This window comes from Crinia signifera, chromosome 12 (assembly GCF_055691185.1).
Source record: "Crinia signifera chromosome 12, ASM5569118v1, whole genome shotgun sequence".
NCBI classification, from domain to species: Eukaryota; Metazoa; Chordata; class Amphibia; order Anura; family Myobatrachidae; genus Crinia; species Crinia signifera.
Window position 1 is genome coordinate 56,399,586 of NC_139228.1, and position 27,991 is coordinate 56,427,576.

At 48.1% G+C, this 27,991-nt stretch overlaps 2 protein-coding genes across 7 annotated transcripts; one reads left to right on the forward strand and one right to left on the reverse strand.

Moving 5' to 3' along the window:
* Positions 1–5,973, reverse strand: AHSA1 (activator of HSP90 ATPase activity 1). Its single transcript, XM_083166960.1, has 9 exons — positions 5,753–5,973; positions 4,284–4,474; positions 3,851–3,933; positions 3,645–3,762; positions 2,769–2,857; positions 2,556–2,681; positions 789–890; positions 650–701; positions 1–383 (listed from the first exon to the last, which is right to left on the reverse strand). Exons 1-9 carry the CDS (start codon positions 5,830–5,832, stop codon positions 211–213), a joined length of 1,014 nt encoding a protein of 337 aa, XP_083023086.1. The 5' UTR covers positions 5,833–5,973; the 3' UTR covers positions 1–210.
* Positions 5,756–27,623, forward strand: VIPAS39 (VPS33B interacting protein, apical-basolateral polarity regulator, spe-39 homolog). 6 transcript variants are annotated; one of them, XM_083166952.1, is made up of 20 exons: positions 5,756–6,157; positions 10,366–10,564; positions 11,852–11,951; positions 12,379–12,522; positions 12,614–12,652; positions 12,749–12,813; positions 13,986–14,042; positions 15,308–15,400; positions 16,419–16,452; positions 16,892–16,994; positions 17,650–17,677; positions 17,760–17,836; positions 21,960–22,035; positions 23,272–23,403; positions 23,479–23,520; positions 23,619–23,708; positions 24,052–24,138; positions 24,253–24,342; positions 25,060–25,164; positions 27,532–27,623. In XM_083166952.1, the coding sequence occupies exons 2-20, from the start codon at positions 10,469–10,471 to the stop codon at positions 27,550–27,552; spliced, it is 1,479 nt and encodes a 492-aa protein (XP_083023078.1). In that variant the 5' UTR covers positions 5,756–6,157; positions 10,366–10,468; the 3' UTR covers positions 27,553–27,623. The 6 variants fall into 6 exon arrangements, with proteins under 6 accessions (XP_083023078.1, XP_083023081.1, XP_083023077.1 ...); XM_083166955.1 differs by having other exon boundaries at positions 10,369–10,564; XM_083166951.1 differs by lacking the exon at positions 5,756–6,157 and adding an exon at positions 9,571–9,705.
* Positions 27,624–27,991: the final 368 nt, after the last annotated feature.

Consider the following 27,991-nt stretch of genomic DNA (forward strand, 5'->3'; position numbering starts at 1 on the left):
TGATTGAAAAGACATTTATTGCTCCAACAATATACTGTACATTACGCCACAAGTCCAGCCGCAGACGCCTGAGAAATGTCTTTCAGTGCAAAACACATCACCCCCCCCCCCCTCCCCCACAATACATTAAATACATGGTTCAGTCCACATGACAATATTTTCTTATTTATACACTGGTTAAAAAAAAAATACCCACACCCTCAGACAGTATTATAAGAGCATGGCCCCATATCCAAACGTCTGCTTAATGCCATCAAAGTAGTATCGCTTCCAGCCATCCTTTGTATGCTGCTCTTCGCTCTTGGGAACCCCCCGAGCCTCCATCCGCATCTCTGTCTCCCCCCCTTTGTCTGTCAGGGTCAGTGTGATGGTAGCATGATGTCCTGCAGAGGGAACGAGGAGCTCATGAGCCTGGGCCTAATGTGATCCCGGTCCTCACCCGATATGGACTGAATAGCCTCAACCTAAGCCAAACATGGCTACCTAGTGTCGTCTCCCTCCTCCCCCACTCCCCAATAACTTTATTAACACAAAAAAACTAAAATTGCTTCAGGTTTCTGGCTGCAAACTAGTGAAAAGGGAGCGTGATGAGAAGAGACCATATGTGAAACTAAATGTAAATCACACTACAGATCAGGGGCTTTCTTACCTGCTGGCCACGTCTTGAACCTCCAGGACATAACAATACGTTTTTCAGATTCCTGCACAGACAATGAGCACAGTCAGTATAACACGGGGTACTGCTGCCCGGCAGCATCCAATAACAGAAGTTCTCATCTACTCCTTACCAGCTCCACAAACTCCCCCGACACATTCCCTCCTAGCAGCTGGAATTTGCCACCTTTCTCTGCCACCAAGGTCGCAGGTGAGTGAGTGAATCCTTGTACCAGCTTCAGAGAGGAGAAAGATCAGAAATTAGAGGAAGGGAGAGCTCACTGCTCGCTCACGGTGCATACACAGAGCAATTTTCAAAGGGGGCAGCTTTCCATAGCAGGACGCTATGGAAAGCAGTCCATTCAGCTGGTGATTATATAAGGGCGCTCATCAGCGTTTACTGCTGGTTCACACACTATGGGCAGCTTTGAGCTGAAAGCAGCTAAAAAAAATGTACTTGTGTATTATCACGACGCCCGTTATGTAATCAGTGTGGTGTCCCTGTCAGAATCCGCATAGTGTTCCCGCGGCCAGCATAATGACCGTCCCTGTCAGTATCAGTGTCGTGCTCCTGCAGCACACACAGTTAGCGCCCGTCAGTATCAGCGTCGTGTTCCCGAAGCCAGCATAGTCAATATGTTTGCGGCTAGCCGGAGCTTACGTAGTTAGCGTAGTCAGTCAGCATTGTCTCACCACCTGAAACTCTCCCACTATCCATGCCAGCCCGAAGCAAGTCGAGCCCCGCGGTAGGCGTCCTCCCAACCAGTTCATACCCCCACTATCCACGGCGGCATGGAGTTGATTTTATAAAGTGTGGCGGGAACAGCAAGCCCAAAGCACTGTGTGGGAGGCGCTCACTAGGCTTGCCAGGGACAGAGCTGCAGCTCACGGGGACAGTACGGTGACTACGCTGCCTGACTGGAACACTACGCTGACTATACAGGGCTGCCGCAGGGACGCTTCTGACTACGCTAGGCAGCAGTTGGGCTACGCTGACAACGTAGCTTAGCCTACGCTGAAAAACGTAGCGTAGGAAGGCGCCGGGATAATATACAAGTACCAGGATTTTTACTACTAAATTATGTTGCCCTCTAGTGGTAAAATAAGAACACTACATTTACATGTACAGTATGGTGGCAAAGCCAACCACCCCACACCAACGGTTATTTGGTTATCAGCCTATGTTTGATAATTGTGACAGTAGGACCATGACCCCTCATACGCACACATCCACTCAGGCACCATAACACTAGGACACCACAAGTAACACACAGCACCTCACACACTATAATATGACAGCAGCTGTGATACTACTTCAGGACCAGGGCACCACAAGGAACACACAGCACCTGACACTATAATGTGACAGGACGGCTGTGATACTATCTCAGGACCATAACACCAGGGCACCACAAGTAACGGATTCGGTATGAAATCCAGACGGTCAAAATCCCAAAATTTAAAATCCCGACATGGTCAAAATACCGACGCATAGAATGTGCAGGTGAAACTGTCAACACAAATTTGGGTTGACATGGGTTTTTTCACTGTTTTTTTTTTACCTGAATGTCGACACAGTTGGTGGTGAACCGCTGCCCCTCGCATCGCTCGGCACACTATTTTATTCTCCCAAGACGCCCTAGTGGATGGTAGGGCATGAAATACCGCCTGTCGGCACATGTCGGGTCAAAAAACAGTGAAAAACCCACGTCGACCTGTCGACCCAAAGTCATGTTGACAGTTTCACCTGTACATTCTATCTGTCGGTATTTTTACCTTGTCGGGATTTTAAATGTCGGGATTTTATCCGTCGGTATTATGACTCATTCGGGATTTTGACTGCATCCCCAAGTAACACATGGCAGTGTTAATGTGATTAGTGTTGCCCATGGTTATCTCACCTCCTGTTGGGTCAGAACCCGGTACAGCTCCTCCGGTGATGTCATAAACGTCTCTTTCATGGTCACCTTACAGGTGGGGATTTTAACACCAGTGTTTTGACAGGTTACAGACTTGTTGTTTTGGGTCTGGAGGAGGATAAAGAGCATGATCAGTTAATGGCAGAGATCTCACCTAAATAAAATGAAATAAAAAAAATCTGAATTCTAACAGACCTCTTGCAGGGAAACTTTTGGCTTTGGGTCGGGGAGGTCCACGTGAGACTCGCCGTTTGCTGTTGGTAGGATCATACCTTGTGTGAATTCTGCAAAGGGGAGGAAGAAATGTAAATCGCCAGAGACCAGTACACAACGTCAGATACTGGGCGACAGGCGGTGTATGTGGGAAAGCAGGTGTTTGGGGGAAGAAAGGACTAGACTCTGGAACACGTGCACTGCAAGAGCGGCCTCTGCCAGAAAATTTCCAGGCACCCACAATCCACACCCCCCCCCACCCCATGGAGCTCCGACGATCTGGAATGCAATCGCTGGGGCTCCACTGCGCTGACCCTGCCCCACTCGGGGCAGCTCGGGGGAAGTCCGAAGCCAATCAGGAGTCCAGGAGCCCAAACAGCTGTTCGGGGTGGCTTGGGCAGTCATATGTGATCAGCAGACGAAAAGCTGGCAGCCCATTCAGTGGTGAGTGAGTATTTCTGGGGCAGAACAAACCTGCCATGGCAGGTTTGTCCAGCGCCAGGAAAACACACCACTCAAGGGGATATAACAGCTGATCCTAACACCAGAGTCAGAAGTAAACTTATTCAGCATAATAGAGCGTCACTGGGGTCTCCATGACCAGAAATCTCGCTGCACAGATCTTAAGCAACCATCAGCCAACCGTTATTTCACTGAGAAGAGTCCGCGCCAGCTTAAAGGTTTAAGTCTCACTTTATTTTAAATACTGAACAATTATAGCCCCAATAACAGCAACCTACAGAGAATCCCTCTACAATACCTGGCTTTGGAACCAACCCATAGGGACTTGATCAGACAGGAGCCTAATCCAAACACTTGTTAAGATTGAGCTTGGCTAATACGTTTCAGAGCACGTACCTGTCTTCAGGGTGGAGATGTACTGCGCCACAGCCTCACGAAGCCGCTGCACCCCCTTCTTCCTCATCAGCTCTAGCAGGTTGGTGTCTGGCTCATCCTTGGCAAGAGAGACTCTGATCTAGAGAAAAGATGGCACTAGTCTGCTATTTCTATCAGCACCAGTAACACGCTAAGAGCATAAATGTACATCCAGGTTTTGAACTTACCTCCACCTCACTAGGGTCATTCTCATCTGAAAGGTTTGGAATATCCACATATCCTTTGTACTTCACGCCTGTTGGTGACTGTCCTGAATGACAAGGAGACAATCACACCAGACGCAACTATCAAACAAGTACAGAAATAGGTGAACCAGTAATTAAAGATAATGCAGCCTAATTCACTAGGACTCAGTGACCTCATCGTGAATATAGTCAATCCGTACCATCACATCATTTGGAAGGCAGCCTATCCAGTCACTAGAAATCAGTGACATCACTGATAATAGAGCCTAATCTGTCACCAAGAACTAATGACATCTAAGAGCATCTTTTAAATCGATAAGCTATTGTCACAAACACTAGCTCAAGTTCTCTGAGGGTAGGTCATTGTTACTCAGCATAGAACGGTACCAGACCACCAGCTTTGGAGGACACTTACCCGTCCAGTTCAGCTTGATGACCCACTCATAGAAAAAGATGAGTTTCCCTTTGCGGTTATTGATGGATGCCTCGCCGTCCAGCTTACTAACTTCCGTCACCTCGCAGGTACCCTCCTCCCCTGACACAGACGCCTCCATAAACAGCGTTTTCAGCTTATCCGTGGACCAGCCTGTGGCATCCCTCTCAGTCCTGGGATGAGATAGAACAGTTCTGGCTATTGTGTATTGTTACTTTATCATACAAAGAGCTGGAAACAAAGATTATTAGAAGTTCTAGTAATAAAAAGAAGAACATAAAGAATGGATGAGACAGAACATACACAACACAGAATTTACAGATCCATTATTACAATTCTAGGGGGGGGGGGGGGGTGTTGTTTTCATTCTGCAGCCCACATGACTAGGTGCCCCATATGATACCATGCAAGTCTATGGCAAAAGCCTATCCAGTCCTTACACTAGGTATAGAGGGGAAGATGCAGGAAACAGTGATTCGGGAGAAGTGGATACTGAAGTAACATCTATAATCTGCACAATATAAAATTATACAGAGCAACTGATTGGTTGCGATGGGCCACTGCCACATCGGTCATAAAAAGGAAACTAAGAACAAAGTCACAGAAAGGAGATTAGGTTACGGATCTGGAACGTCACTGCGGGTCTTCACATCTAGTTACAGGAACCGGCTGCCATGGACACAGGGAAAGTTCTTAGTGCTAGAATCTGGGGAATATGACCCTCTATGTACGGATACAACGCTGATGTACCAGGGTCTGGAACCCTCCCCGCGCATCACTGATCTATTTCTGTCTAACGTGACACACGATGCAGACAGCTGGCAGAGGACACTGCAGGTCTAGCTGGGACACAAACCAGTCCCTACAGTTACACCAAGGCAGGTGGATCAACTATGTGCTACAGTTACCGCTTCCCTGTATGTAGTAGGGGATGTAGTAATACAAGTCCATAGTAAGAACAGCGAACAGAGGCAATAAGCACCTGCATCATTATTGGTGCCACTAAACCTTGACAGGGGACCGAACTGGCTGCAATAGCTGTGAATAGTGATACTGGCTGCTCTAACATGTGTAACCTCTGAACCGACACCAAACCCAGCACCTTATATGCTGGTTAGCACCCAAAAATCCCCACTTCACACACTCCATCCCCAACCGAGCACCTCTCACATTGCATAATCCACCCCCCCCCCCCCCAGAATCCAGCACCCCTTATTTTGCGCACTACATTTCCCCACCAGGCCACCACCCCTCACATTGCACACACAATGTGTCCCACCCCAGTACCCCTCACACACCAACCCTCCCCACCCACCTCAGTACCCCTCATGCTCCATCCACACCAGCAGCCCTCACATGTCATCCGCCACTCTCTCCCCCATCTCGAATCCCTTATCCATAATCTAAGCACCTAGCTATCCCAACCAAATACACACAGGTATAACACTGACCAGTGCCAGTTGTTAACGTTGGTGGCATCCGCTCTCTGCTCCACAATCCAGCGAGGATCCCCTTCTCCCCACTTGGCCATGTCTGCCTGTCACCCCGGCCCTTCTCGCCCGTTCCGTGCCCGCACCGTGTCTTTCCTCCCGCCGGCTGCTGCCGCCTCTCTTATGTCCTATGGAAGTTACTAGAAAAGCCTGGAAAGCCGGCAGAGCCCTCCCCCGCAGGCTCTGCCCCTTCCGGCGCTGCTACCGCTAGAGCGCCAACCTCCATCGCCGCCATTTTTCATGAGACGCCCGGAAGATTCCTCCAGAATCCAGACACCGACTCCTCCGCCTGTGGCACAAGTTCCTAAATGTTCTGCCCTCTAGCGCCGGGCTGACACTGAGCTCCCGGCAGCCATCTTTGTTGTGGTAATGCCGTTTTCCTAATACAGGGGTTCTCAATCTCGGTCCGACTCCTCAGGAGTCAGGACCCCATATAGTTCTCGTTTTCCAGGTCACCCAGCAGGTGCACGGGTGCATTCATTACTCATTGACACATTTTAAAAGATCCACAGGTGGAGCAAATAATATCACTTGTGGTATTGTGAGACCTTCAAAACATGCACTGTATGGGCATACTTGCCTACCTGACCCTCTCCATGAGGGAGAAAATGCTCTGTTCCTGGACTTCCCTCGCAATGTCTGATTGCCATCACCTGTGATGAAACGCCTTTCTTTTTTAATTACCTAGCTCCACACAGGTGATAGCAATTCTACATTACCAGGGAAGTCCAGGAACAGACCATTTTCTCCCTCATGGAGAGGGTCAGGTAGGCAAGTATGTGTGTGGGGTCCTAAGGACCGAGATTGAGAACCTTTGTCCTAATACCATGAATAATAATAAAGCTTTTGTAGGCGCACAGTGTGATAACATCATAGCACTATTACACAGCATCCCTCCCAACTGTGCCGCGTTCCCGCAGTAGGGGGGACAGTTGGGAGTATCTGCTGCCACCCACTGGGCAGTGGCGAGTCTATTCCCCACAGGCAGAGTGGCAGCGGCGGCAAAAGGGAGGCTAGCCTCACACAATTTGAAGGCCTCACCCCCTTACCACGAGGCCACGCCCCAAAAATTCTGCTGCGCCGTGCGCAAAGGTCCTGCTGAGGCACCACTGAAAGTTGGGAGGAATGCACAGTATAGAGCGTGTGTGACTTGGCAGCTGTTTTACATCCACATTTGCCTAAAGAGAATTTAGGGACCTGATTTTCCAGTTGCTGCACCAAAGTGAGTTGGGTGTGGTATAAATAGCCGACAGTCGGGATTCCGACAGTCATTAGTGAGACGTCAGAATCGCGACTGCACAGCGTGGGGAGCGCAATGAAGCCCCTTGCGGGCTCGCTGCGCTCGCCACGCTGCAGGCACGGTGGCGAGCTATTTTATTCTCCCTCTATGGGGGTTGTGGACCCCCACGAGGGAGCAGTGGGGATTCCGACGTCGGAGTAATGACTGTCGGAATCCCGACTGTCGGGGAGCCGTCCGGCACCCAGTGAGTTATAAACGCATTTCAGCGACACAACTTCTTCAGGGGTTTCCATTACTTTGAAGGTTATACAATGTACCAAATGCTCTACAATTCATGAAACATCAGTAAGGAATGGCTCGGTGTGCTAAAGCAGCGGTTCTCAACCTCGGTCCTCGGGACCCCCCAACAGTTCACGTTTTCCAGGTTTCCACACAGAATCACAAGTGAAGTAATCAGCCCCACCTATGGATCTTTTAAAATGTGTCAGTGAATAATGAGTGCACCTGTGCACCTGCCAGGTGACCTGGAAAATGTGCACTGTTGGTGGGTCCTAAGGACCGAGGTTGAGAACCATTGTGCTAAAGGATGAGAAGCGCTTGTGGCAGCACACCTGGGCCCTACTCATTCTCGCACAGGTGTTGGCTTTCCATAAGCAGCTGTGGCTTTGGTGCAGATGGATGCCGGTCACCTACTGTTTAGCAACATCCTTGGTTATCAGTCCCTTTGTTATTGGCAGTTCCAGCTGCTGTAGGGCTAGCATCTGCTCTCACCTCTAGATGCTGTGCTGGTGCCCCTTCTCCCCTAGCTGATGTGCTGCCACCTCCTCTCCCCTAGCTGCTGTGCTGCCACCTCCTCTCCCCTAGCTGCTGTGCTGGTGCCCCTTCTCCCCTAGCTGATGTGTTGCCACCTCCTCTCCCCTAGCTGCTGTGCGGGCCTCCCCTAGCTGCTGTAGGGCTGCTGGCATTCCCTCTCCCCTAGCTGGGATTCGGTATGACATACTGACGGTCAAAATACCGACATTTAAAATACCGACAAGGTCAAAATACCGACATATATATCAAAAGGTATACACAAGTTATTCGTATTTTGTTGGTCTGTATGTTGACATAGGTCGACATAAAACCCGTATGAGTGTACCACGTCCCCTCGCATGGTTCGCTGCGCTCGCGATGCATCGGCACACTACTTCCTCCATGCCCTAGTGGATGGTAGGGCAAGAAATTCCGTCTGCCGGCACATGTCGGTGCGACATGGACAGTCAAACGTAGTACAGCGTCCCCTCGCTACGCTCGCCATGCTTCGGGCACGGTGCCTCGCTGTGCTCAGCACACTATTGTATTCGCCCTCCATGTCCACTGGGATGGTAAAGTATGAAATAGTAAAATGTCTGTATTTTGACCTTGTCGGTATTTTGATGTCAGCCAATGGTTGTCGGTATTTTGATGTCAGCCAATGGTTGTCGGTATTTTGATTGTAGGTAAATTGACAGCATCCCCCTAGTTGCTGTGCTGGCGATACTAGTAGCCCTTTACCACCCCTTACATTACCTACAAAGTGCACAAATACAGGCGGATGGCAGACTGAGATGGAGGTGGAACCATAAGAGGCAACTCACTGGCTGTATGAACGCTTATGGGAGGAGCTGATGTGTGCTTCATTCTTAACTTGACATTTGGTGACCCAAAATTCTGAATAGGGACAGAGTGTGTTTAAAGGCCCCATACATGGCGGTGACTTTTCTCCTTGAGCCATCCAGGACTTTCCGGGTAGGCAGGATCACATGCGATACATCGCATGTGGTCCTTTTGCATGCGATATATCGCATGCAATCCGAGCCGAACCTGTCCAGCTCAGAAGCAATCTCGCAGCAGGGGCTACACAGAGGTTCTGTTGTGATGCACACGGGATCGCTCATTGCATCGGGCGCACTGTGAGGTACCTGCAATTTGGGCTCTTCTCCTCTGCTTGCTGTAATCACAGGAAAAGAGCCCAAATGTTAGATACATCACCCAGTGTATGGGGACATAAAGGCGAGCATTGAAAAGAGGGGACATGGTATTTTAGGAAAGGGGATTGGTTGCACCTCACATTTCCATTTATCACAGTATGCCTAGTTATAGTAGTATAACCTATATATGGTATGCCCCCATGCACGATTTAGGACACTACACTGGGTGTTGGGAGCACACCTCGGGTTCCCTGAGTTTCTTCAAACCCCTTTCATTTGTTGTGAGGATTCTGGATCTGTCGACCACCACTCTGCACCTGAGAGGACCTGCTAAATTATTTTAAACCCAAAAGGTGTAACCCCCTTTTCTTCACTCCCTTGCAATTTAATCATGGAATAAAATATTATTTCAATTAAAAATAATAAATGAACATTTCAAAATGATTAATTTGTATCTTCATGTGCACATAAGGCTATAGGAATTAGGAAGACCATCATAAGACCACCTCAAATTAGCAAGCGCAGCATTCACTGCGTGATGACGTAAAACGTTGCCACGCTCTGGCACGCTGGATAACAGTGTAGTAGGAAGAACCGCTGTCTGGTGCATGCTGGGAGTTGTAGTTCCCGCTAAGTATAGCTCTGTGGTTTGCAGCTGTGTATAAACTACGAATCACAGAATGCAGCGTGCCGCTCTGTAAATACTGTCCTCATCACTGGGAGAGGTATGAACGGGGTTTAGATACTGTACTGTAGGGATAAGTAACGAGATATGGGGAAAACCGGGGTATGACTGGTCTCCTGCTTGTCTCTCCAGCACTGGGCTGTCTGATATTGTCATCTGCTTGTGTCTCTCCAGCACGGAGCTGTCTCTTCCTGTCATCTGCCTCTCTCTCTCCAGCACTGAGTTGTATCATCCTGTCATCTGTTTGTCTCTCCAGCACTGAGCTGTCACCTGTCTGTCACTCTAGTACTGAGCTGTCTGATCCTGTCATCTCCCATTTTCTCCAGCACTGAGATGTCTCTACCTGTAACCTGTCTGTCTCTCTTCAGCACTGGGCTGTCTCATCTTATCATCTTCCTGTGTCTCCTGCTACTATGAGCTGTCTCATCCTGTGAACTGCCTGTCACTCCTGCACTGAGCTGTCTCATCCCGTCACCTGCCTGTCGTTTCCGGTCACCTACCTCAACTATCTCATGCTGCCTTTTTTTCCTCTGCCTGTCTCATTATCATATATTGCTTATGATATAAATATGAGTATAGGGGTTTATTGTCTCTTTGCTATGTGTTGGCTTCCTCGTTGTGGGGGTATATTCACTTCTGGGTGTTGTCATTCAATGGAGAGTGTACCCTAAATTCTTGAAGTCTCATTGTATGCTCCTAGCAGTGATGCGATCTCTCGCAGTGCCCCAGAAGTGACTCTCTTCCTTCCTTTGGTTGGTCCCGGAGTGATTGCTGTCTCGTTTGGTTTGTGGTAACCAAGTCCGATGTCCAGACTCAAGGGAGATGAAGAAGATTACTGGCTGGGGTCCAAGTGCAAGGCTTACACCTTTGATGATGATGATGAGGATGGTCTGTCTCAGGTACTGTTATTGTGGTTACATTCGCACACGTGAGTATGTGAGCAGTTGCCCAGCAGTTAACTGGGGCAATTATTAGACAAAAAGGAAACTTTTGAATCATTTTCAGAAAGCTGTCTTAGGGCTAGTATAAGGGCACCCAGAGTTTCCTGTCTGCAAAATACCCAAGTCTGCCTAATTAGCCAGAAGTTGGGTCACCTAACTCTAGGGTGACCAACTCATCCCTTTATTACGGGACACATATTAATTACACAGGTTCTGTGGCAGTTTAAAACCAGGTGAAAGCCAGCCACAGAACCTGTGTAATTAATATGTGTCCCGGATTAAAGGGATGAGTTGGTCACCCTACCTAACTCTGACCTCTGCCCCCTTTCCTGTATACAAGTGACCTCTGCACCCCTTTCTGTTGTCTGACCTGTGAACCTTTTCCAGCATCCTAACTCTGAACTCTGCACCCTTTCTGGTGCTCTAAACTCTGCCCCCTTTTTTAGTGGCCCCCTTTCTGGCAATTTAATCCTGATGTCTGCCCCATTTCCTGCTGCCTATCCATGCCCTTTGACCTGTAGACATACAGTGACTATCCCATCTCTTTCCTTTAATTTGATCTCATGTCACCATTCCTGCGGCTTAACTCTGACCTCTTCTACCTGTCCCAGCATCCCCAGACCAGTGATCTTCTTACACTGACCTATGCACCCTTTCTGATGTCATAAACCTGCCCTCTGCACCCTTTTTGGTGTTCTTACCCTGACCTCTGCACCCTTTCTAACATCCTCACTCTGACATTTGCCCCATCCGACGTACTATCCCTGACCTATGCACCCTTTCTGGCATCCTTACCCTGACCTTCACCCTGTTTCTGGCATCCTAACCCTGACCTTGTATGTGTTCATACAAATGCAGGACAGGGAGAACGGCAAATATGTGCATGTTTTGCACTTGGTGTGGTAAAGGAGGAGCATACAGACATGCCCGTAAACACTTCTCTTCAGTCTGTGTATAAAGACAAAAGACAGGTCATCCTATGAGTGATCTGTGCCATGCATTGTTATGGTTTATCTGCTAATATATACTAATTGCAAGTAAAGGTCATCCTAAATACCATTAATCCAAATGCCATATTGCGCTAAAATGATCGCTGTCTGAGGACATAGCTGTATGCTCTTATGATGTGTACGCTCAGCATATGTGACTAAATACATTCAGTAGGTACATAGTCTATGCCCATTGTACACCCCAGAGTCTCTCCCTGTGATTTCTGGCCTCTTACTGATTACTGTTGTATTCCAGCTGAAGGAATCCAAGCGGGCAGTGAACAGCCTGAAGGTCTATGCGGATGATGACGATGAAGACTGGGAGAAGTTTACATGTAACGGGGAACTTGTGGGCAGTGAGTAGCACATGTTTTCCTCTGTGTGTGCATGTGCGTGGCTCTGTCTGTGTGTGTGTGCGTGCGTGCGTGTGTGCATGGCTCTGTGCGTGTGCATGTCTCTCTCTCTCTCTCTCTCTCTCTCTCTCTCTCTCTCTCTCTCTCTCTCTCTCTTTCTTTCTTTCTTTCTTTCTTTCTTTCTTTCGATTCCCATCCCCATGTGTGCATGTTGGCAGGGTGAATAATGAGGTCTGGCTGGCGTAACTCAGGAGTGAGCTGGGGCTGGTATATAAAGGCTCAGATCGCTGGTGTACAGTGAGTAGAGCTGTTTATGAAGGCCCCGGAGTATAACCACTATTCTCCCCTGTGTGTAATACAGCATACACCGCTATTACTGATGGCACGTTATACCTGCATGAACTGCATCTCTTGTGTTTTCCTCTTATAGGTATATCATGGTCCATTAAAGAGTCCTCAAATAGCCTGGGGCCAGAGTCCAGAGCTCCCATAAAATCACATTCAGACACTTCCACTTCCTCCTATCTGTTCCCCAAGCCGGGATCTTCACACATACTAAGCAGCTTTTTCAAAGGTTAGTAAAAATTCCCGTCATTGTATATGTTGTGCCGCTCCCCTGTATTGTATTCGGGTCCCTGTTGACTCTTGTCATTTGTCCCTTGCAGGAAGGCCCAGGCCGGGGAGCTTCCAGTCCCTCTCAGACGGTATAATCAGGATGACGTATTACATGTCATTGTGTACATTACTTGTGCTGCAGAGATTGCTGACCCTTTTTTAATTTTTTTTATTTCTTTCCTCAGTTTTATTAGACACAAACAGTAAACATTTTGCTCCGGAGCTGCGAAAACCCAAGTCGGAATATCAGGTACTAAATATAAAGGAATCCAGCAAGGATTAGGAAACACAGTAGAGAAAGATGCAATGCACTGGCCTGGTGAATGATGGGACTGGAGTAGGGAGTGAGGAGGGGGAGACCCAGCAGGCTGGGAAGGGGAAGAGGCACTGGTCTGGGGATGCTGGGACAGGGATAGGGTGGTAGGAAGGAGGTAGAGTGACACTGGTGTGGGGATGATGGGACAGGGATAGGGTGGTAGGAAGGAGGTAGAGAGACACTGGTCTGGGGATTCTGGGACAGGAAGGAGGTAGAGAGACACTGGTCTGGGGATTCTGGGACAGGGATAGGGTGGTAGAAAGGAGGTAGAGTGACACTGGTCTGGGATGATGGGACGGAGTAGGGTGGTAGGAAGGAGGTAGAGTGACACTGGTGTGGGGATGATGGGACAGGGATAGGGTGGTAGGAAGGAGGTAGAGAGACACTGGTGTGGGGATGATGGGATAGGGTGGTAGGAAGGAGGTAGAGAGACACTGGTGTGGGATGATGGGACAGGGATAGGGTGGTAGGAAAGAGGTAGAGTGACACTGGTCTGGAATGATGGGACGTGGTAGGGTGGTAGGAAGGAGGTAGAGTGACACTGGTGTGGGGATGATGGGACAGGGATAGGGTGGTAGGAAGGAGGTAGAGAGACACTGGTGTGGGGATGATGGGATAGGGTGGTAGGAAGGAGGTAGAGAGACACTGGTGTGGGGATGATGGGACAGGGATAGGGTGGTAGGAAGGAGGTAGAGAGACACTGGTGTGGGGATGATGGAACAGGGATAGGGTGGTAGGAAGGAGGTAGAGTGACACTGGTGTGGGGATGATGGGACAGGGATAGGGTAGTAGGAGGTAGGTAGAGTGACACTGATCTGGGATGATGGGACGGAGTAGGGTGGTAGGAAGGAGGTAGAGAGACACTGGTCTGGGGATTCTGGGACAGGGATAGGGTGGTAGAAAGGAGGTAGAGTGACACTGGTCTGGGATGATAGGACGGAGTAGGGTGGTAGGAAGGAGGTAGAGTGACCCTGGTTTGGGGATGATGGGACAGGGATAGGGTGGTAGGAAGGAGGTAGAGAGACACTGGTCTGGGGTAGAGAAATAAGGGCACTAGCCTGGAGTTGTGTGTGTGCACCCAGTTAAAGCTTGTTATTATAATACAGGATTACAATGGAGACTGGAACCCTGAGCAATGTGTGCGGCGGATGCAGAAGGGAAAGGTAGGTTTGTCCCCTGGGGTAATGGAATGGGTGCATGCTTTATATGTTATTATATGCTAAGTGCTGTCTGTACTGATCCCCCGCTCCCTCACCGTGGGTGTAATGGCACAAAGGTATCACCGCTTTGGCATCTCTTTCATTACAATGATGACTTTTAGAACGTGTCTCTCAGTAAGCATTCTGGTGATAACATGTAACCAGAGCGTGTCAGTAAGCGTTCTGGTGATAACATGTAACCAGAGCGTGTCAGTAAGCATTCTGGTGATAACATGTAACCAGAGTGTGTCAGTAAGCGTTCTGGTGATAACATGTAACCAGAGCGTGTCAGTAAGCGTTCTGGTGATAACATGTAACCAGAGCGTGTCAGTAAGCGTTCTGGTGATAACATGTAACCAGAGCGTGTCAGTAAGCGTTCTGGTGATAACATGTAACCAGAGCATGTCTGTCAGTAAGTGTTCCGGTGATGACTTTTAACCAGAGGGTGTCTCTCAGTAAGTGTTCCGGTGATAACTTGTAACTAGAGCGTTTCTCTCAGTAAGTGTTCCGGTGATGACTTTTAACCAGAGGGTGTCTCTCAGTAAGTGTTCCGGTGATAACTTGTAACTAGAGCGTTTCTCTCAGTAAGTGTTCCGGTGATGACTTGTAACTAGGATCGTTTCTCTCAGTAAGCGTACTGGTGAAGACTTGTAACCAGAATGTAAAAAAGAGGGGTGGTGGAGCGCTGAATATACTGCAAATGCAGTTTAAAGATTAAGTGATGATTGCTCAATTGGGTATCACATATAAAAAATATTTATTTAATCTAACATACAGTTACCTATTCATAAATGCATATTGTAAGCAAATTAAGAATACATTAAAAATAATAAAAAATGCACTTAATTTTGTGAAATATTTGAAGGACAATGGGAAATATACTTATTATGAGTCACAAGTGCATCTTTTTTATTATTATTTTTAATGTATTTTTAACTTTCATATAATATGCATTTATTAATAGCTAACTGTACTGTATGTTAGATTAGATAAATCTTTTTTATATGTGATACCCAATTGATCAATCATCACTTAATCTGTAAACTGCATTTGCAGTATATTCAGAGCTCCACCACCACTCTCTTTTTTTCTCTACATTTAATTTTTTGGAACTGACCTTCCCAAAGTGTGAGCAGCCGGCTCACCACCCCACTCCACGAGCGCCTGTAATCTTTACCTTCGGATGAATATTTTCTTTCTAGTTGTAACCAGAGTGTGTCTGTCAGTAGATCTGCTCTCTGGAGAGGTTCCGCTCACTAAAGGATAAACTGAATCTATTGGATGAAGCCGTCCAACTCCATGATGGCAATGTGATCACAGCGGTAAGTGTGCCAGCGGTTGCTTCTCGCCCTCCTGCCATCATTCTGTCACGTCAAGGTCCAAATGTAATACGGTGTGAGAATCAAAAAGTGACAGATTTTGGGAGATTTTTTCCATTTACTTGGCAAAATCAATCTGGTTTTGCAGTGGAAATAATTGCCGCTTCAAAAAATATGGGAAAACGGTACTTATGTATTATCTGGACTCCCATGTTAAATGCACCCCATTTTTTCATACCACCACTATCCAACTACGCATGGAATTGATTTTATATAGTGTGGCGAGCGCAGCGAGCCACCGTGCCCGAAGCGTGGCGAGGGGACACGGTCTCATAAGAAAACCGGGAGCCCAGATATTACATAAGTACCGGGAAAACTCCTAAAATCTCTCACTTTCTGATTATCACACCCTATTACATTTGGCCCCAAATGTCTGGCCAGTAGGATAGGTCAGAGGGTGGGGATGAGAGGGCAGTTACTAGCTGGTGCGCAGGTGTAGTCATTACTAATGGTCATGTTACCGCACCTCCTAGCTGGTGCACAGGTGCAGTCATTACTGTCACATTTGTAAAACTGTGGTGCATTCAGTCCTAACAGACACAGCCTACAGATACACAGGTGGCATTGTAAACATGAAGTGTTGGTTGATCTCGGGGACTGGTTTGGCCACTCCTGGACAGGATAATTGCGTGCTCCCGTCTGTCGCATGCAACATCTTCTGATCGTCCGTGCTGCGCGGCCAACCAGAAGTCATCGGATCTTGCCCAGTGCAGTGTGAAAAAAAATGGCACACATGTCATTCCATCTTACATTACACTGGCTAGTGTGTACGGCCAATCCCCCGCTGGTCCGGGTCGAAGGGCATTTTGCCCGACCATCGGGTACCCACCCTATATTTCTGTCGCTGCTATGGGTTACAGCACCAATTATAATGTGTGTTCCTGTACGTGACACGCTGTATGGGACATGATGTGCATCCTGGGCACCGATTCCTCCTTCATGTCTTATGTTTTATTGGCAGGTGTTAATATTCCTGAAGAAGACTTTGCACTCGGGTGAGTAGTGAGTATAGTAAGGAGATTGCCAGGCTAGTGAGATACTGGATATAATACTACATATATTGGACAATATGTTTTCGGGTAACCTGGCCACTAGAAGGCGCCAGCTGCAGCCTCCTCCCTGTGGTCAGGAGCACATCATATATTTATTATTATTTATTAATAGTTTCTTATATAGTGCAGCATATTCCATTGCGCTTTGCAATAGGATACGCCCATACATCGCTACTCCGCGCCACAAGCAGGACAGGCGAAAACACAGCAAATCCTATAAGAAAGCCCCTCACTAAACTCATACAGAACACCGTCACATGGGGCACAAACCCCCGTCCGGGCTTAAGCATGTCCTCTGTAACATCTGTGCTACTGCGTGACCAGAGCCTCATCCTGGCTGCTGCATGTCCCATGTAACATCTGCCCCATTTATGTTCCCCAGAGATCCTGTTCCGGGAGCTGAAGCACAGACAAGTTGCTTTAAGGCATTTTATTAATTTCTTGAAAGAGACAATGGAACAGCAGCTGCTAATGGACCTGCTCAGGTGAGATGCACAATTCTGTTCGGTAGGGTTGGAGGCAGGGTGTAGTGTATGGAGGAAGAAGCTGTGGATGCAGGAGGATGAGGGGAGGGAATACTGTTCTTCGGGGTACGGGGTGATGGAGGGAGAACATGGTTATGCAGGATTTTTGGGTGTTGGGGAGAGAACACGGTTTTGCAGAGCTTGGGGTGAATGGCAGAGATAACGGTTCTGCAGGGTTGGGGTGATGGAGAGAACACGGTTCTGCAGGTAGAGGGTGGATGGAGACACCTTAGTGGTAGGTTCTTCCAGTTGGAGAGCATGGAGTGCTAGGTGCAGCCGGAGGTACAGGTGCTGTTGGGGGTTATTAGTGAATCTGGAGGAAGAGATTAGTAATATGTGTTCAGTTTAGGAATAGCTGACACCCAAACTCTTGGGCCCAGTTATGGAATCTGATGTACTGATAATCGCACACGTCACCCAGGGTTACAGAAGTTGCTGCGTGCCAAATGTCATTATAGCTGCCTCTGTGTAACATTCCCTGACTTCCGGTTACTGATGGACAGGTAATCACACGTCACCCAGGGTTACAACACTTGCTGTGCACCAGGTGTCATTATTGCTGCCTCTGTGTAACATTCTCTGACCCCCGGTTACTGATGGACATGCAATCTTTCAGGTTCCTGGAGTGGTCCGAGGAGCTAGCTGTGAGTATCCACGTGTGGTGGGGTTACCAGCCTTTATGTTCAGTGCCTCCTAATGACACAACCTATGGGTGTATTTCCTCAGCTATGTAAATACAGAGAACATCTCAATATTCCGGGCGCAGAGGAGCGGAGAGACTTTCTGAAGACTAAGTGTCTCAGGTCAGTGACTGGTCCCTGGGAAAACTCTAACCATACTGATATACAGAGATGTGTACAGGTGTGGGCATCTAGAACGAGATAAAATGGTCAAAGATGCAGGGGAGACTGAAAAGGCCCCTCCTCTTATATAAATCTAGGCCCCTCCTCTTATATTATTCTACACCCCTCCTCTTATAGCATTCTAGGCCCCACCTCCTATATTATTCTACACCCCTCCTCTTATATAAATGTAGGCCCCTCCTCTTATAGCATTCTAGGCCCCTCCTCTTATAGCATTCTAGGCCCCTCCTCTTATAGCATTCTAGGCCCCTCCTTTATAGCATTCTAGGCCCCTCCTCTTATAGCATTCTAGGCCCCTCCTCCTATAGCATTCTAGGCCCCTCCTCTTATAGCATTCTAGGCCCCTCCTCTTATAGCATTCTAGGCCCCTCCTCTTATAGCATTCTCGACCCCTCCTCTTAGTGTAAAATTAAAGGTACTTATGTAGTATCTGGGCGTCCGATTTTGTGATTGTATGCCTTACCTTAAGGCATACAATCAGATGCGATGCGATTCGATGCGATTTTGCATAGGATTCAATGTTAAGAAGGTCCTGTTCATTTCCCCACTATCCAAGTGGGCATAGAGTTGATTTTATATAGCTTGGCGAGCGCAGCGAGCCACCGAGCCCGAAGCGTGGCGAGCGGACGCATATTTCTTAAAAAGTATTCTGTGTCCCCTCGCAGGGCTCGCTACGCTCGCCACGCTTCGGGCTCGGTGGCTCGCTACGCTCGCCACAGGTTTATAACCAACTCCATGCCCACTTGGATAGTGGGGAAAGGAAAAGGACCCCTTTTTCCCATTGAATTCTATGTTAAAATGGACTCAGACCATTTTAACATTGAATCCTATGGAAAAATCTTGACCATCGCATCGCATACGATTTGGTCGCATGCGATGCGATGCGATCCGATCCGATTTCTAAATCGGACGCCCAGATACTACATGAGTACCAAATTAAACATTGTAAATACAAAATAATGCCTAATATTAGACATATCTATAAAAAACAATGCCTAATAGTGAACATATCCATACAAAACAATGCCTAATAGTAGACATATCCATACAAAACAATGCCTAATAGTAGACATATCCATACAAAACAATGCCTAATAGTAGACATATCCATACGAAACAATGCACAAATAGTGGACGTGTCCATACAAAACAATGCCTAATAGTAGACGTGTCCATACAAAACAATGCCTAATAGTAGACGTATCCATACCAAAACAATGCCTAATAGTAGACGTGTCCATACAAATCAATGCCTAATAGTAGACGTGTCCATACAAAACAATGCCTAATAGTAGACGTATCCATACCAAAACAATGCCTAATAGTAGACGTATCCATACCAAAACAATGCCTAATAGTAGACGTGTCCATACAAATCAATGCCTAATAGTAGACGTGTCCATACAAAACAATGCCTAATAGTAGACGTGTCCATACAAAACAATGCCTAATAGTAGACGTGTCCATACAAAACAATGCCTAATAGTGGATGTATCTATACAAAACAATGCCTAATAGTAGACGTATCTATACAAAACAATGCCTAATAGTAGACGTATCCATACAAAACAATGCCTAATAGTAGACGTATCTATACAAAACAATGCCTAATAGTAGACGTGTCCATACAAAACAATGCCTAATAGTGGATGTATCTATACAAAACAATGCCTAATAGTAGACGTATCTATACAAAACAATGCCTAATAGTAGACGTATCTATACAAAACAATGCCTAACAGTAGACTTATCTATACAAAACAACAGAGACACAAATAAAATAGATAAGGAGTAAACAAGCAGATAAAGGAATAGGCAAAAATAGGATCATTGACAAAAGGTTTAAGAATCCCTAAATCACTATAGGGGCAGAAGGGTGTTATGGCAGCCTAGTCAAGGGTCTCCTTAAATCTTACCCAAGCCTCTGTCCGGCGCTCACAGCCGCCGTGTGACCCAGGAGTAACTCGGAGGCTTCTTGTATGGACGTGAAATCTGGGCGATCACCGACGTCATGCACCCACCCTGAGCAGGCAAGGGAACGCCTGCGTTCCCTTGCCTGCTCAGGGTGGGTGTATGGGGATGCGGTCACCTATTAGAATGAACTTAGGTCTACAGTCATTAGGTCGACCCCACTAGGTCGACTGGCAGGAAGGTCGACCTGACTTAAGGTCGACATGGGCCAAGGTCGACATGACTTAAGGTCGGATTTGCATAAAGGTCGACATGAGGAAGGTCGACTGGTCATAAGGTCGACATGGGTTTTTCACTGTTTTTTGAGCCGACATGTGCCGACAGGCGGTATTTCATGCCCTACCATCCACTAGGGCGTGGTGGGAGAATAAAATAGTGTGCCGAGCGCAGCGAGGCACCGTGCCCGAAGCATAGCGAGCGATGCGAGGGTCCGATTCTCATTGCCAACTGTGTCCATGTTGACTGTGTCGACATTTGGATAAAAAAACAGTGAAAAACCCATGTCGACCTTATGACCAGTCGACCTTCCTCATGTCGACCTTTATGCAAATTCGACCTTAAGTCATGTCGACCTTGGCCCATGTCGACCTTAAGTCAGGTCGACCTTCCTGCCAGTCGACCTAGTGGGGTCGACCTAATGACTGTAGACCTAAATGCAGTCTGACGAATGATCCCATTCCGGGTGTATGATGTCTGTATTTCTATAGGCGCACCCACCGTTTTTGTGGTACGCCCCCTACCTGTCAGTCAGGCTGCGAGCACGTCGCAAAGGAAAAATTTGCAGAAGGAGCTCGTAGCCGGGCCCAGCACATGTGCATTAGCAATAATGCGCAGTGGCCCACCATCGACAGAGGGGCCTAATTCGGACCTATGCGAGCCTCCAAGTGTCTAGGCTGAAAGGTAAAAGGGTCCCAATGCAGCTGCAGCTAATGCCATCTGAAGATTGGGTACTTGTGTAATATCTGGGCGCCCAATTTTTAATTGTATAGTCACCCATGGGTGATTTCATACCCCCACTATCCAACTACGCATGGAGTAGATTTTATATAGTGTGGCGAGCGCAGCGAGCCACCAAGCCCGAAGCGTGGTGAGCACAGCGTGCCCCGCGCGGGGATGCAGAATACATGTAAAGTAACCCGCGCTTCGGGCTCGCTGAGCTCGCCACACTATATAAAATCAACTCCTTGCGTAGTTGGAATCGGGTCTTTACGATGAAAAATCGCATTGCATGCCTTAAGTAGTGGCATGCGATGAAAAAATCGGGCGCCCAGATAATACACAAGTACCGAAGATTGCGTTGGACTGTAGTAGATTCTTAGCTGCTATACCAAACATTCTCCAGAGAGCGTCCCTGACGTGCTGCCGCTCATGCGCATTTTACAGAGAAGCGGAGGGATAGCCTCGTTTGCATTCTCTCATCAAGAATTTAGATGCAAAATAATCTGCGCTAAAAATGTGGATTGTAATAAATGTGATTGTAAATGGCCGGATTGTGGAATATGATGACACTAAGGGGAAAATTTACTAAAGTTTCTAAAAATGAAAAGAGGTGATGTTGCCCATAGCAACCTGATTCTGTCAGTTCTAGAACATAGTGGCAAACAAACTGCGATAATGCAATATCGGTATAAGACCGTATACAAATATCCTTTGGTAAACTAAGGCTATATTGCATCTGGGTGTACGCTACAGTTACATTGTAGTTGAGTGTACGCTACAGTTACATTGTTGTTGGGTGTACGCTACAGTTACATTGTTGTTGAGTATACGCTACAGTTACATTGTAGTTGAGTGTACGCTACAGTTACATTGTTGTTGGGTGTACGCTACAGTTACATTGTAGTTGAGTGTACGCTACAGTTACATTGTTGTTGGGTGTACGCTACAGTTACATTGTTGTTGGGTGTACGCTACAGTTACATTGTTGTTGGGTGTACGCTACAGTTACTTTGTTGTTGGGTGTACGCTACAGTTACTTTGTTGTTGGGTGTACGCTACAGTTACTTTGTTCGGTGTATGCTACAGTTACATTGTAGTTGAGTGTACACTAGTGCTGTCCCCTAACCCGCTGTTCTTCCTGTTCTCCTCCCAGCCTTCCATTCTCCCCAGAGGATGCGTCGCTTGTGCAGGACCACTACACATTGCTGGAGAGGCAGATCATCATTGAGGTGAGAACTAGGCCCTGTCCCTGAGACTCTGCATGCCCCGGCCTCCATCCTGTGTAGATACATGTGTGTTCCTGTGGTTGTATGAAGGGCTGTGTGTGTGTGGCCTCCATCCTGTGTCGATACATGTGTGTGCCTGTGGTTGTATGTTGGGCTATGTGTATCTGGCCTTCATTCCATTTAGATACATGTGTGTTAATGTGGTTGTATGATGGGCTGTGTGTATCTGGCCTCCATCCTGTGTAGATACATGTGTGTTCCTGTGGTTGTATGTTGGGCTGTGTGTATCTGGTCTCCTTCCCGTGTAGATACATGTGTGTTCCTGTGGTTGTATGTTGGGCTGTGTGTATCTGGTCTCCATCCCGTGTAGATACATGTGTGTTCCTGTGGCTGTATGTTGGGCTGTGTGTATCTGACCACCATCCCGTGTAGATACATGTGTGTATGCCTGTGGTTGTATGTTGGGCTGTGTGTATCTGGTCTCCATCCCATTTAGATACATGTGTGTTCCTGTGGTTGTATGATGGGCTGTGTGTATCTGGTCTCCTTCCCGTGTAGATACATGTGTGTTCCTGTGGTTGTATGTTGGGTTGTGTGTAGGGTGGCCAATCCCGGGATCGGCGGGATCCCGGGATTTGGCCCCTAAAACGCCGGGATTTCAATCCCGGGATTTCGGGATTAGACTGCGCATGCGCAGTCTAATGCCGGCCAGCGTCTGAGCGTGTGCTCAGACACTGCCCGGCTTCTCCCTTCCCCGGCAGTACATCCCTGCGCAGCGTGACTAGTACAGAGGTCACGCTGCGCAGGCCAAGCAGCTGCACAGAGCCAGTGTGGCTCTGTGCAGCATGCGTTTGCCCCTGCCCACCAACCCGGCTGGCTCCCCAGAAAAGGTCAACATGTACAAGGTCCACGTGGAAAAGGTCAACATGCTAAACATAAAAGAAAAATTACGACATGAAAATAGTAGACGCACTAAAAGGATGACGTAAGGGAGTCCACATGTATGGAATATTTTGAAAAAGTCCAAAACATAAAAAAATGGTGACATTCATGTTGACCTTTTATCTTGTGTCAGTCTTTTGTCAGTGTTGACATTGTGCATGTTGACCTTTAGTCAGTGTTGACCTATCATCCAAATCCCGACCATATGCAGTGTTGAGCATTATCATGTCGACCTATTCACTGTTGGATCCCGTGTGTACAGCAGCCAGTTCACGTGTTCTGTCTGATCCATTGTAGGCCAGTGATAAGCGCCTGGAGGCTTCTGGGCAGGAACAGTTCCGCAAACACCCCCGGAAAGCGTCCCTGCTCTTCATGCCGCTGGTCACCACTCTGTTCTACGCCTGTATTTACCACTACACAGAAGGCGAGGTGAGCGGGCGCTGCCGGTCTCGTTCTTGTTCTGTGGTCGGTTCATTTTTCACAGCCCTCTCTGTCTCTCCACAGGGCACATTCAGCAGCCCGGCCAACCTCCGCAAAACCTTCAAGGTGAGGGCTGTGTGTTTGTGCATGTGTGTGTTTGTGCATGTGTGTGTTTGTGCGTGCGTGGTGTAAGATCTTAACAGAAGTGTTTTTCTCCACGACAGATCCCAGAGAAGCTCTACATAATCACAGCACTGGCAGCGCGGGCAAAGCTGCGAGCATGGAGTGACGTGGACGCGCTCTTCACCACCAAGGTCTGGTGACATCTCTGTACCCAGACAGGACCTTCAGTAGGATTAGGGTAGACTCTTCATTGTGAGAGCACAGGAAACATGGGAGGAGGTCACATACGGGATGCAGTTATGCGGTTTCTGTGCAGGACATGTGGTCAGGGAACATCTGCAGGATTGTAGGTTAGAGCACAGGAGTCTCTGCATTTGTCAGCGTGAATAAGCAAAGCAATAAAGCTGATTGATATTTGTGGGGACACAGCCAGGCATGGGGGGGGTGTCACATGGGGCCAGAAAGTACCAATGCATGCTACTATGGGCGAGGAGTCTCCATGATTCGCAGATTGTGATTTGTCCATCTCCTCAGAACTGGCTGGGGTACACCAAGAAGAGGGCACCTGTCGGCTTTCATCGTGTGGTGGAGATTCTGCACAAGAATGGAGCCCCTGCACAAGTGAGTCGGGGGACTGTGCTCATGACGGCTATGCAAGTGATCTGAGCTGCGGAGGAACACGTGCAACAGAATCATTGTCCCTTAGCTCCAATGCCTGATCTTCTCTCCATCCAGGTCCTGCAGGATTACATCCGGCTGGTGGAAGATGCAGAGAGCAGAATACTCCTGGGGACAAAGTACAAGTGTCACGACGTGGTGATAGATGTGAGCGTTTATATATAATGTTACTAGTTAAAAGCCCATCCAAATGCCGGCTTCTGCAATGTACTTACCATTTGGGCTGTGACAGTTTCTACTTTCACTTTGAGCTGTGACAGTTTTTAGCCCACAAACTTTCCACCCCAACAATTTTCTGTTATGACATCTTTTAGCACACAAAGGAGTCATTTGGACCGTTGCACAGCCTCTAGTGGTCAGTGGTGGTACTTCACCTCATAAAGGTGCTCTGAGGCACCCTTACATATGCGTGCACGTTCAGGTGGAAGTGGGCGGGAGGCTGACATCCAATGATGTTAGCTGCCCGCCCCCCGCCTGTCCGTCATGCCCGCAATAGCATGGCAACGCCCATAAAATGCTGAGTGTGTTACTCTCTGAAGCCATTCTTTGCCGGGGTCTGCACATGCTGAAATACGTGCTTGTGCAGACCCCCAAACATCAGAGCGGGGCTGAAATCCAAGTGAATGTGAATCGGGGCCTGTGTGTATGACATACTACTCCTATGCTGAAGCCACACATCACTATAGTCCCACTCCAGGCATAATCCCTACTGTCCACAGCCAGATCGTACATAACACACATGGATACACTACTTTGGGTGTGCCCTCGGCAGATAGAATATACCATACAGTGATGGCGCTACAGATATGGTCATAGGAAATAAGGTGTCGCTGCAGCGAATTCTCTCCCCTCTCTCCCTGACAGACATACAGAGACCTGAAGGAGCGCCAGCAGCTGATGGCTTATCACTGTAAAGTGGATCGGGGGTCCCCAGAGGATGAGAAGATAGACGCCATTCTCAGCAACACAGTGAGTTCCACACCCTATGTTATTGGCAGAGCCTAGGGCAGTGGTAGCCAACCCTAGCCCTCGAGAGCTACCAACAGTTCACATTTTCCAGACAACCTAGCTGCTGCACAGCTGCACTCATTAATCACTGACACATTTTAAGAGATACACAGATGGAGCTAATTAGCTCACTTGTGATTCTGTGAGGAGACCTGCAAAACATGCACTGTTGGTAGCTCTCGAGGACTAGGGTTGGCTACCCCAGGCCTAGGGTATACACACATAACTGTCACCTGTATCTCTACCAGCACATACAAGCAGCAGAGACACCCAATAGATCTCCTGAATAATGCTTCGGTTCATACACGTACTTCTCTGAACGCGAGGCAGTGGGATAAATATCACATTCACGTGTCCTAAGTGGGGATGCCGGGACTGTCTGTAATACACGTGTCCTGAGAGCGAGGGGACGCCGGGACTGTCTGTATTACATGTGTCCTGAGTGGGGATACCGGGACTGTCTGTATTACACATGTCTGGAGAGTGAGGAGATGCTGGGACTGTCTGTACGACACCTGTCCTGAGAGTGAGGGGACACCAGGACTGTCTGTAATACACGTGTCCTGAGAGTGAGGGGACACCGGGACTGTCTGTATTACACTTGTCGTGAGAGTGAGGGGACGGCGGGACTGTCTGTATTACATGTGTCCTGAGAGTGAGGGGACTCCGAGACTGTCTGTCTGTATTACATGTGTCCTGAGAGTGAGGGGACTCCGAGACTGTCTGTATTACACGTGTCCTGAGAGTGAGGGGACGCCGGGACTGTCTGTATTACACATGTCCTGAGAGTGAGGGGACACCGGGACTGTCTGTATTACACGTGTCCTGAGAGTGAGGGGACGCCGGGACTGTCTGTATTACACGTGTCCTGAGAGTGAGAAGACGCTGGGACTGTCTGTATTACATGTGTCCTGAGAGTGAGGGGACGCCGGGACTGTCTGTATTACATGTGTCCTGAGTGAGGAGACGCCGGGTCTGTCTGTAATACACGTGTCCTGAGAGTGAGGGGACGCCGGGACTGTCTGTATCACACGTGTCCTGAGAGTGAGGGGACACCGGGACTGTCTGTATTACACGTGTCTTGAGAGAGAGGGGATGCCGGGACTGTCTATATTACACTTGTCGTGAGAGTGAGGGGATGCAGGGACTGTCTGTATTACACGTGTCCTGAGAGTGGGAGAATGCTGGGACAGCCTGTATCACATGTGTCCGGAGACTGGGGGAACACCAGCACTGCCTGTATTACATTAATTACATGTGCACATGAAGCTTTGTGTAATGCAGCCCACACACGCATCGATTTTAGAACGCGTTTTGTACTTTTAAAGTACAAAACGCATCGTGCGTACAATTATCGGGGTGTATTCGTGTGGCGTGTGCGACGCGATGCTGTGCTATGCGCGTTCCCGGGGGCCGATTTTAGATGTCCAAAAAAGTATGTGCAGCAGGTACTTTTTTGGACATTATCGCATAGCATCGGGCTCAGCATTATACAGGCATACGAGCCGATGCTATACGACGTTTTTTTTTTTTTTTTGGGGAAATAATTACATACAAATATTGCAGGTTTAAAACGTGAACTCGAACAAAATAAAGGTCAGAAAAAGCCAGTGAAAAAATGTGCTTAAATCGCACAGCATCGCATCGCAGACAGCAAAATAACCATCACATCGGGTCATGCTTAATTCTGGCAGAAAAATTGTAAAGAACCATTGTACAGCCAAAAACGCATAGCACTGAAATCGGTGCGTGTGTGGGCACCATTACACTGGGAAAAGTGCATTTTATTAAGTTACAGAATGAATCTTCAGCGACTCAGAGGTGTCAGGTTAAAGTCCTTCGGCAGAGGTTGTGTGCTCCCGTGATCCTCCACACAGCTACCATCTGCCAGATTTATCTGCCTTCCCAATTCCTCTAATCTAATGTCCGTCCCCTTGTTTCTGGATGGGTGCATTGTACGATCTTATTCCGCCAGACTCCTCCGAGCAGCTGGTGCCAAGTTCTGCTCCTGTGTAAATTCTGCTATCCTTATCTATAGCACTGTGCTGGTGACAGCCGCATGCATTCTATGTATGACCTCTGAGGTCTTTATGTGCCTTTCCTGATAACATACTGTGTCCCATAGTGATCCTGGATACAGCAGTTACATCTGCTGCTGTATGGCAAGTGATATATACAGGACTTGTGCATTATGGGTAAACCAGGGCCATTATGGGTAAAAGAGCATCCAATGCACCATTACTTACTGGATTTGGGGGATGGGCAGCCTCTCGCACTAGACTGCATCTCGTCTCCACCTGTCTCATTTCTGTCTTTTTCTGATTACAGCAAATTCGCTGGAAGAACTGAATGTGACGAGGGACCAGGACCTCCGACCCCACACCATGACTACTAATAAATCTTTCTGCTTTATATAATAACTGTATGTGTGTTTTCTGGGGGTTGGTCCCATGCAGTGAGGTTTAGTACCACGTGGGATGCTGGAGGCATTGGTAACACATCACCATCGGCCCGGGGGGACCACTGGAGGAGGAAGATCATCTCCAGATCCCCCTCTACATGGATGGGAGTGTCCTGGTGGGCCTGGTGCAGGTCAGGACGGTGAGGAGGACCCCGAGCACTCTCTTCCCTGCAGGCCCACCCCTGGCCCGCTGCCTCACCTAGGTGGGCCCCTGCCCTGGTAGTCTCACCAGCAGTAGCCACCCTTCCCTGCAGGCTTAGCCTTGGCTCCCTGTCCCATTCTCTGGCCTACTGCAGGCCCAGCCTTGGCCCCCCTGTCTCACACCCT

What these genes read in the sequence shown, in the direction of transcription:
- AHSA1 (XM_083166960.1), bottom strand. Translation starts at nt 5,832, where the DNA reads ATGGCCAAGTGGGGAGAAGGGGATCCTCGCTGGATTGTGGAGCAGAGA. An exon ending in CATCAAGCTGAACTGGACGG is followed by an intron (nt 3,934 to 4,283) that starts GTAAGTGTCCTC and finishes CTTGTCATTCAG; the next exon opens with GACAGTCACCAACAGGCGTG. An exon ending in CAAAAGTTTCCCTGCAAGAG is followed by an intron (nt 2,682 to 2,768) that starts GTCTGTTAGAAT and finishes ATCCTCCTCCAG; the next exon opens with ACCCAAAACAACAAGTCTGT.
- VIPAS39 (XM_083166952.1), top strand. Translation starts at nt 10,469, where the DNA reads ATGTCCAGACTCAAGGGAGATGAAGAAGATTACTGGCTGGGGTCCAAG. An exon ending in ACTAAGCAGCTTTTTCAAAG is followed by an intron (nt 12,523 to 12,613) that starts GTTAGTAAAAAT and finishes TGTCCCTTGCAG; the next exon opens with GAAGGCCCAGGCCGGGGAGC. An exon ending in ATGGCAATGTGATCACAGCG is followed by an intron (nt 15,401 to 16,418) that starts GTAAGTGTGCCA and finishes TTTTATTGGCAG; the next exon opens with GTGTTAATATTCCTGAAGAA.